General features: G+C 44.2%; 1 protein-coding gene across 2 annotated transcripts in view; it reads left to right on the top strand.

Moving 5' to 3' along the window:
• The window catches only part of Slc44a3 (solute carrier family 44 member 3), a 76,994-nt gene that overhangs the window by 5,392 nt on the left and 61,135 nt on the right, over window positions 1-10,467 (top strand). For both annotated transcript variants that reach the window (XM_021196611.1, XM_021196612.2), the window contains exons 3-5: window positions 886-1,028; window positions 2,418-2,554; window positions 3,506-3,599. In XM_021196611.1, coding sequence (XP_021052270.1) covers window positions 886-1,028; window positions 2,418-2,554; window positions 3,506-3,599 — 374 coding nt within the window. The remainder of the gene's footprint in view (window positions 1-885; window positions 1,029-2,417; window positions 2,555-3,505; window positions 3,600-10,467) is intronic.

Raw genomic sequence — 10,467 nt, 5'->3', positions numbered from 1 at the left:
GGTTATGAGCCACCATGTGGTTGCTGGGATTTGAACTCTGGACCTTCAGAAGAGCAGTCGGGTGCTCTTACCCACTGAGCCATCTCACCAGCCCTACAGAAACATTTTCTAAAGAAAGCTGGGATGCTTGTTAGCTCAGGCACTAAGTGAGTGTTGGTAGTTGGGGTTAGGGGATGTGAATTTGATCAGAGGTGGGGACAGGTGAAGGCAGATGGATCTCTGGGGCTCACTAGTAGCCAGCCTAGCCTGTGTTGAGTTTCAAGCCAGAGAGAGATCATGACTCAAAAGATAGATCGAGAGAGAGAGAGAGAGAGAGAGAGAGAGAGAGAGAGAGAGAGAGAGAGAGATACAAAAACAAAGACAAAAAAACAAGTGGATATTGTCTGCAGATCAACAGTCAAAGTTATCCTCTGACCTTCTCACATATGCATGCATGTACATATGTGCACCCACACATGCGAACCACACACATAAGCACACAGGAAAATTTTAGCACTGCCTCAATGCACTTAGATAACCCAGACATGCTGAAGTGATAAAAATGAAGTTATCCCAGTCAAGTCTGTCAGAAAAATGAAAAGGTGACCGTCTCTTGAAGAAGACAAAGAGGAGGGGAATCTGGGTGAGCTAGGGCATCCGCCCTCTCACCTGCTACTCCAGCTACTCCAGCTACTCCAGCTACCCCAGCTACCCCAGCTACCCCAGCATTCACAAAGCTGGACCCTCCCTGGGTGATGCAGTTGCTGCTGGGAAAGGGAGGGCCATGGAGATGCAGAGGCTCCTCATTTATCTGCTTGTGCTTCACACTAGCATCTTTAGGGATGTGAGGGGCGGCGGCTTTCTCTGTGGCCCGGCAGTCACGTGCGCGCCCTTGGGTTTTGCCAGGTGTTCATCATGGGTTATTCGGTGGTGGCCGGGGCAGCAGGAAGACTGCTCTTTGGATACGACAGCTTTGGCAACGTGTGTGGCAAGAAGAACTCCCCAGTGGAAGGGGCCCCCCTCTCCGGGCAGGACATGACTCTAAAAAAGTAAGTCTTTGGGGGGTTAGGGCTCCCACTTAGAGAAGGGCTTTATTTCAAAACTTTGCATTCATTTAAGAACTTGGATGTTTCTTATTTGAAACTCCGTCAACCCATCTTAAAAAAGCAAGAAGCTGTAGAGCAGGCCAGTCCTGGGCTGACATTCAGCCGCTGCTACGTCTCAGTTCTGTGATCTGGGTTGGAGTCCCTAGCCTCTCGGAGACCAGTTTTCACCTTTTTAAACTGGTAATTATGCCTATCTTTCCAGGCTGTTCTAAGGATCCAGTGAACCTGTGCATGAACCATTGCTTAGCAGATGTTTACTGTTCCCCTGACATTGTCTCAAACTCGAACTTATAGTGTGCATTATGCTTTGGAGGCAAAAATAAAAAGTGAACTGGTGGTTTCCTGAGTTGGTGGAGGAGGGGGAATGATTTGCTCTTTTCTATTGGAACAGTTTCCGGAGGCTGGAGACGGGGACGGTTACACAGAACCATCTGTGCATTTAGTGCCCTGAACTACGTGCTGGAAGTGATTAGGGATGCAAACTTGATGTATATTTTAACATAATTTTAAATTTTTAAACAAAATAAAGTCTGAGGGAGTCATTCACCCAGGAAATCTCTCCCGCCGTTTCTCCTGTACAAACTTTCTTCCTCCCATCCCCTATGGAGGGAGAGAGGCTTCTAGACTCTTCCACTACATGCTCACCTCTCAGTCAGCCCCCAGGGTTCTTCCTCTGCATTCCTGTGACTTTAGCAGCCTGTATCCGGGAGTCAAGCAACTGTGACAACAGGGAGCTCTGTGACTGAGTTGCCCCAGGCAAGGTCTCCATGCTGTCCTGACTCTTATGCTGCCTTAAATTCCCAACCCCAGCTCCCTTCCTTTCCAGTGGTCATTTCCCTGAGTTCTGCCACTCTCTGAAATATATTTGAAGACTTAGGAGCAGTTTCCCATTAAGGGGCACTTCAGGTAACTCCTGTTAATTTCCCCACTTCTCAGATGCAGAGCCTAGAACAGGAAATGTTTGCTCACATTTGAACCTGGTTCACAAGGCGCCCCCATTTGTTTTTTTAAATGTTCTGTTTGGTTTTTTTTGTTGTTGTTGTTTTGTTTTTTGAGACAGGGTTTCTCTATATAGCCTTGGCTGTCCTGGAACTCACTTTGTAGACCAGGCTGGCCTTGAACTCAGAAATCCGCCTGCCTCTGCCTCCTGAGTGCTGGATTAAAGGTGTGCACCACCACTGCCCGGCTAAATGTTCTGTTCTTTAGCCGCATTTGGCTAAGTTTGCCTTAGTCATGCCCCCATGTGGTGGTGTATGCTACATTTTCAAAACCCACAGTGACACCAATGAGAATCGGTGCCCTGAAGCATGCTTTTCTTTCCTCCATCTTTAGACACGTGTTCTTTATGAATGCCTGCAATCTTGAAGTCAAAGACAGGGGCCTTGGTCCCACAGCTCTCTGTGTATCCAGCTGTCCTGAGAAGCAGCTGGACACCCTGGAAGAGGTTCAGCTTTTTGCCAACATCAATGGTAGGTACTGAGGAACCCATCTTTCCCCACATCACCTGGGCTAGGAACTTGTAGAGTCCCAGATAATGTAACATCCTGAAGCTACTTTCTCTGAAAAGATAGAGTACACACCTCTGTGGCACCCCTTCTGTGGAAAGGCGCAGGAGTGTTTTCTCATGAGCTTGCTCTATGTCATTTGAGTTATTTGAACCCCTGGTTGATCTGAATGTGCTGCTCACTCCCTACGAAACTGAAAAGGGGACAGGGAGACACAAGGTCCAAGGTTCACAGTCAAATCAGCCACGTGGAGGGCTTTTTGGTGAAGTTGTGACTGTTAGCAGGCACTTTCCCTGACCAGAAAGAGAGTCAGAAGTTGTACTGAAACCACTTGGTCCAGATAGTTCAGACTTACATTAATTAAGAAGGGAAAGTAAAAAACCAAAACAAGACACCAACCTGTGAGTTTTATCTGTCTGAAAAATGAAGTGTGAGATCTTAAAAAATATTTTCAAATCTAGATTAAAAATCACAAGCTCCTACAATAAATCATCTTCAAGTAACCTTCAAATTATTTTAGTGCCAATTCTACAGTTTAGCATTGAATTTAGGGTTTTGGAGAGAAAAGGAACCCGAGTCCACCCTGGTTGGCACCCCTGAACCCGAGACCACCCTGGTTGGCACCCCTGAACCCGAGTCCACCCTGGTTGGCACCCCTGAACCCGAGTCCACCCTGGTTGGCACCCCTGAACCCGAGTCCACCCTGGTTGGCACCCCTGAACCCGAGACCACCCTGGTTGGCACCCCTGAACCCGAGACCACCCTGGTTGGCACCCCTGCTCTTTCCATGAGTTTGGGTTATACATTCGAATTCCTTCCTGCCATGGTAAAATGGCAGTGGTTTCTTTACTGAGTTTCCAAGGAAGATGGATGCAAGACTTGAAAGCAGCCTGTGTGTGTGTCTTCTGCTTCCAGGCTCTTTCCTGTGTGTGTATAGTTTGAATTCCTTCAACTACACTCAGAGTTCAAGTGCAGACACACTGTGTCCCAGGCTCCCGGTTCCTCCAAGGTAAGAGCTTATGGACCAGTACTTGATGCTGCCTGTACCTCTGCTATACACGGTAAAAAAAAATAAAAATAAAAATAAAAGAGTGCAGCTCCCAGTGAGAGACAAACAAAGAAGGACTATTTACCATACACAATACGCATAATAAACAATAACTAAATAAGGAGACAACTCGGCCAACTGTAAAGGTCCATGGGATCTTCAAATGCTAGTGCTGGCTCCACGGTGAAGAAAGCAGTTGCCACAAAGCCTGGTGACCTGAATTTCATGTCTGGGACCCACATGATGTGAGGAGAGAACCCACTCCTGAAAATCACCTCTGCTATATGTGCACCATACACACACACACACACACACACACACACACACACACACACAAGAATTTTTTTAAAAGACAATGAAAGCAAATATATACACTATTGTCAAACTAGTGACTTTTTGACAAGGCTAATGTACACTTTTCCTTCTCCAGTTCTTGGTTACTATCAGAGCCAAACCATCATCATCCACGCTTTCATTGCAACAATGTTGATAGTCTTTGTTGTTCAAGACTGTGCCAGAAAAATAGGCTGGGGGTCTGGAGAGAATCTGGCTTAGAGGTTACTTAACCTCTGGGTACTTGTTCCTCTTGCAGAGGACTTTGGATCTATTCCCAGGATCCACATGGCATCTCATAACCACGTGTAACCCCTGTCTCAGGACATCCAAAAACCCCATTTCCGACCCGGGCTGGCACCAGGCACACATGGGATGCACAAAAAAAGAATTTTTAAAAAATTTCTGTGTACTCATGTTGACTTTATTAAAATTTTACACAAGGTTGTACACTGAGATTTTAAAAGCTGTTTTATACATTAAATATATAAAATTATATTATATAAATTATAAATTATATTCTAAAATTATATTATGTACAATATATAATAATAATATGTGTGTATATTATTTTTAAGCAAGATATAGGTCTAGAAGGGCAAAGCCAAGCAGGTTTCTTTTTTTTTTAAGATTTCTTTGTTTGTTTGTTTGTTTATTATATGTAAATACACTGTAGCTGTCTTTAGACACACTAGAAGAAGGTATCAGATTTCATTATAGATGGTTGTGAGCCACCATGTGGTTGCTGGGATTTGAACTCAGGACCTTCAGAAGAGCAGTCAGTGCTCTTAACCGCTGAGTCATCTCTCCAGCCCGTGCTGCAGGCTTCTTGAAAGTGCTTATTGAGCTATAACAAACCATTACTGACATGACAGGCTCACATTTGCCCCATGGACAGGACTACAACTTCAGGCAGGATGCTCTAGTGTGTTTGTTGAGTTTGTATGCCCATTCTTTTGAAAAGTATGAATATGTTTACAATGAATATGAGAAACAATAACTTAGTAGAACAAGACATTGCCTTGACCAGCTTGCACAGTGCGGGTGATACTTTAGCTTGGGACCCAGACAGTAAAGAGTAGTCTGTTACAACTCTGTCACAACCCACTACACACATAACTTCCTACGTAGGTGTATAAAACAAATAGAAATGTCACAAAAGACTTCCTCTTGTTATATATGATGCCTGTGATAGTTCCTATTCCAATAAAGTTGTTAAAAAATATCTTTGTAGGGATAGCCAGACAACATTCTAGAATGGAGAGGGGCGGGGCTCAAGAGCCCCCACTCCTAGATGTGGAGTTGTTGACAGTTGAGAGCTTTGAGAAGGGGGGGGTGGAATCTGTTCTCTTTAAGGGCGTGGCTTCTGGTAGATGAGCTACACTTCAGTGGGTGATCCCACATCTAGAAGTATATAGTCAGCACAAATTGCACTCAGTGGACCAAAAGAAAGAGAGAGAGAGAGAGAGAGAGAGAGAGCAGGACACAAGGTTATGTGTCTAGTTGGGGAGTGGATCTGGGAGAAGCCATGGGGAGGTGTGAGGATGAGTATAACCAAAATACATTGTATGAAATCCTCAACGAATTAATAAAAATGTTATATTAAAAATAATCACAATCCTCCAACTGGTTGTAAATACAGTTTGAAAAATACCAAGCTTGCAAGTCCTAAAGATGACAAGCAGGGTTTAACTCCATAGGAGGTGTAATCAGCCATCTTGTAGCGGCGTTCTTTCCTAAAACGAATGCTAGCGGGAGGGAATTTGGACAGGACAGGATTACCTGCAGAGAAAGGTACTCAAGCCACTTTCACAGTATTTTACTTTTTAAAATGTGGCTATCATTGCTTGTCTTAATGAAACACAAGTGAACCAGGAAAAAAACAAACTGGAGTACTTTAGTGGGTGGGAGGGAATGACATTATGTAATGCTTGGGTAGGAGGGGTTTGGGGTTTGGGGTTTTGTTGCTGTTGTTTGATTGATTGTTCTTAAGCAATGCCGTAAAGTGTGCCTGCAGAAAGAACTGAAAGGAGAGAGGCAGACAGACAATGTGCGTTGTGTTTGTGTGGTGTGTGTATGAGAGAGAGAGAGAGAGAGAGAGAGAGAGAGAGAGAGAGAGAGAGAGAGAGAGAGAGAGAGAACACATATCCTCCAATGTAAGCATGCAGAGGCTAGAGAGGCTCTGGGGTCATACTCAGACACACCATCCACTTCTGAGAGGCAGGGTCTTGTTGCCCTGGAGCTCACCACTGAGACACCAGCTCTGCTTCTCCAGTGCAGGGATAACAAGTGTGTGCCAACACCTCCAGCATATTGGCACAAGTTCCTTGCATTCAATACTCTCACAAGGCGAGCACGTCACTGCGGACTAAGCTATACCGCAGCCCCGAGAATGGAATTTTTCCAAGGTTTCCATTTAAGCAGAGTTGGATTGACTATCCCCTCTCTGACACTGGGATGACGTGGGAAGCTTACAAGGTGGCACAGGTGCTGAACACTGTGCTGATCTGTGGCGCTTTCCCTCCTTGCTGCTTCCTTTTGTAACCTCCAGACATGTGCTGGTCCGCTGGGGCCTCACAGAGTGTCTGCACTGTCAGTATTGTCTTATAGAGGAGATGACTGATCAGGGAAAGGTTGAGCTCATTCAGTGAGCAGGCAGAAACGCTGGCATTCAAAACCAAACAGTGCCCATATTGGTTTCTGTAATCCAGTATAAGCAATCAAGTCCAGCTTGGACAACCTAGTGAGTAGCCTCCTTAAGCTCACCTCATGCTGGGAGGAGAAAATATATCACATGTCCCGGAGCTACCCACCTCCTGTCCCTCTGAAGCCAGCCCCAACCTTTTCACCTTCCAGTTCAGACCTTGCCAACACTAACTTTCCAAGTGCAGACAGAAGAAGTGATTGACTAGCCCTTTTTGGACAAAGCAAGAGAGACAAAAATAGGCTTGGGGGCACCGTTTCCTTCTCCTACACAAGGAAGCATTTGTTTAAGGTGGAAATTATCATATTGATCGTGGAAGAGCTGTGCCAAGCCTTAAAGGCTACAGAACATGAGAAGCGTGGCCTTGTGGCCACAGAACATTTTCTAAATACTTCTTCTGACTACATCAATTGTTCCTTCTGCCTGTGTCGATCACGGAAGGTAGGACAGGCCCTTTTAGAGCAGTGGGTGGGTTTCAGGAAGGCATGGGCCCCTGTGCATGAGCTCTGACGAGCAGTGAAAACGTACTGCAGAAGACAGCAACGCGTTTCGCTTTGGTGATGTGCGTAGTGTTAGCATAGCGCCATATTTTGGGTCCCCCATGCTTTTGAAATCTAAAAGGTTTGGGATGTTCCCCACACTCCTGCCCCCAACTCAGTTCTAGTTCTAGCCTCCTGTTTGACACTGGGCCATTTGCTTGAGTGAAATCCACATATAAATGTACCCACATTTACCCGGGCAGCTGTTCAGACGACTTCGTGCAAGTTGGAGTGGTTTTGCTGGTGGTGATGAAATGCAGAAATATGGAAGAAACCTCGGGCTGTGGGCTGATGCGTCTCTGGCCAAGTTAATGATGGGCATTTTCAGTAGACAGCTAGGTAGGCACCCAACAGAAAAGACACAAACTTTACATGTTTCTCTGTGCCCCCTTCTTGTCATTCTTTATCAGCACAGGATTAGTGAATCATACACACACACACACACACACACACACACACACACACACACACACATATACATACACAGGTTAGCAAAGTCACATGCATAAAATTAAGGTCTGGTGTAGAATAATATTTGCATCAAAGGAGTAAAATAGCATTAAGTCTGTGTTTGTTCTTAGTTTTTAGAAGCCCTAATGAAACTTAAGAATACATTTGCTTTTAAAACTCTTCCAATTTATTGGTGTTGTGAAACCATTTAGTGGCAGAAAAGCAAAAGAAATTAGAGGTTTAGAAATCAGAAATCGGGAGTAATTACTAGTCTGTAGAAGAAATGATTATAGACCTGAGAAACTAAGAGAACCAACTGGAAAGCCCCTGTGGGCAACAAAAGAACTCATTTGGGTGGCGTGGGATCAGCTAGTATACCGAAATCTACACATTCATGGTTTGTTTTTTGTTTTTTTTTAATTCTAATTTACTACAGCAGGAACAAAGATCACATAGAAAGACATGAAAGCGCCTAGAAATTAATTTAACAAGAAGTACATGCGAATGGCAGGAGGAAAACATCAGTGCCATCTTAGGTGCACTGAAAACGAAAACAAGCAGAAGTATGCTCTCTGTCAATCATACAATCATACAATCTGTCAATCTCTGTCAATCATACCATCCAACACGAAAAGACTCCTGTCTATTGGTCTATTCGTTTATCGTTCTGGCACCAGACAGATCAACAGGATGAGAGCCAAATATGGGAATTTATTACACGGCAAAACTGGAATTGTAAATCAATGATGAAATGTGGACTAATTGATAAATGGTATTAGATCAATCAGGGAGATATCCAATGGATGGTTTTTGTATAGAGAATGAAACCAGAACATATTAGAAACTCTCAAGGAGTTCTTTCACAGCCTGAAAGTAGGGAAGGCTTCTAGCTCCTACTGAAAACCACAAAGAGACAGGCCATGTGCAGAAGCCCGTGTCTGTCATCTTAGCACTCAGAAGGCTGAGGCAGGAGGACTGCCCTAAGTCTGAAACCAGCACGAAATAAATAAAATTTTAATTAAAAAAATAAAATCTAAGAAATCTGGTTAGTGTTATACTTGATGGTGAGCTACTGACGCTTGCGGTTAAGATGAGAAAGAAGAAAGGGCGTCTATTCCAAACACTTCTATTCTGAAACGGGAGGCCTAGGAAAGGTAACAGGTAAGGGAAAGAAACAGAAGGGAGAGGGAAAATAAAAACATGTTTATTTTAAAGTGAGTAACTATTCTAGAAATATCCAAAGGGCCTATAAAATATTAAGCAAATTGAGCAAAGACACAAAACACAGGTCAATTGTCTTTCTGAGCCAGGCATAGTGGTGCACGCTTTTAATCCCAGCACCCAGGAGGCAGAGGCAAGTGGATGTCTGTGTATTTGAGGCCAACCTGGTCTACATTGTAAGTTCCAGAACAGTTAAGACTACCCACAGAAACCCTGTCTCAAATAAACATCCTTTTGGATTCTCAGAGCAAAATAAAAAGGTTTCAAAGTTCATGTTTATTCAAAATTTTAAAAAGAAGGAAACTCAGAAATAAGCTTAACAGTCAAAATCCATGACCTGAGCTGAAAAGAGGTAAAAGAACCTGTATACATGGATAAAGACATCTGCTCACACAACTAACTTAATTATCGATAGGATGTCAACTCTCCTCACATTGCTTTCTATGCTCAGCACACCCCCAATGACTTTTGTGGAAATTGACAAGTTTATTCTAAAAACATAAAGAAGATAAAGATGTAGGTGTTATCATTAATGGAATCACATCGCAACATGTCTTCTGTCACTCATGAACTCAGGTGAAGGTACTGTTTGGGGAGATTGTGGAGGCAAAGGAAACTTCAAGAGAGGGGAGCTAGCTAAAGGAAGTAAATTGCTAGAAGTGGAATCTTGCAGGGCCTCTTGTCTCTGGCCTCTTCTGGCCTTCCGCTCTCTGATTCCTTTTGAAGAACCCCCTCTACCACAAACACTATGATAGTCTCAAGAACATGGGAGCAAGCAAACATGGACTGAGATCCCTGAGGTCATGATTCAAATAAATTCTTCTGCCTTTGAGTTGTCTATGTCTGTTCAACCTATTGTGCGAGTGTAGACACTGCCATAGAAGACACATGAACAGGGCTGGGCACTGGCTCAGTGGATAAAGGCTTGCTGCATAAACACAAAGATGAGCTTGACTCTTAAGAACTCAAGTACAGCTGGTTGCAGAAGAGCACCCATCTGTAATCCCAGGGCTTCTACGGGAGATGGGAAGTAGAGTCAGAATTCCCGAAGTGTATGGCCAGCTAGCTTGGTGAATGCAACAGAAATCAACCAAGAGACCATGTCTAAGACAAGACCTGAGGGTGTCCCCTGGCCCCTACAACGCACATACATACACTAAATGTTTTAAAGAATAAACATTACTTTTAAAACACATGAATGAAAGGACCAAGATGTCTTTCAATAAAGCTTTAGGTATTTAAAGGAAAAATAAGGCAGCCAGCCACATTTGACTGATCTCTACTGTCAAGCAACAACACAAGGACAAACGGCTCAGTAGGACCAGGTAAAGACGTGAGCAGACCCGACCCACGAGGGGCTCCACACACTTACTACAAGAGTTAGTTATTTAGAAAGCTAAGAACTGGAGAGGACATGGGACCAGAACAACCACATGTATGTGTCCAGGAAGACTGTGAAGGGAGAGACTAGTCTGAAAAGAAAAAGGCTTCTTGCCGGGCGTGGTGGCGCATGCCTTTAATCCCAGCACTTGGGAGGCAGAGGCAGGTGGATTTCTGAGTTTGAGGCCAGCCTGGTCTACAG

This window comes from Mus pahari, chromosome 4, assembly GCF_900095145.1.
Source record: "Mus pahari chromosome 4, PAHARI_EIJ_v1.1, whole genome shotgun sequence".
NCBI lineage: Eukaryota > Metazoa > Chordata > Mammalia > Rodentia > Muridae > Mus > Mus pahari.
Note: the sequence above shows the minus strand (reverse complement) of the source record. Positions and strands in the feature narration are given on the sequence as shown.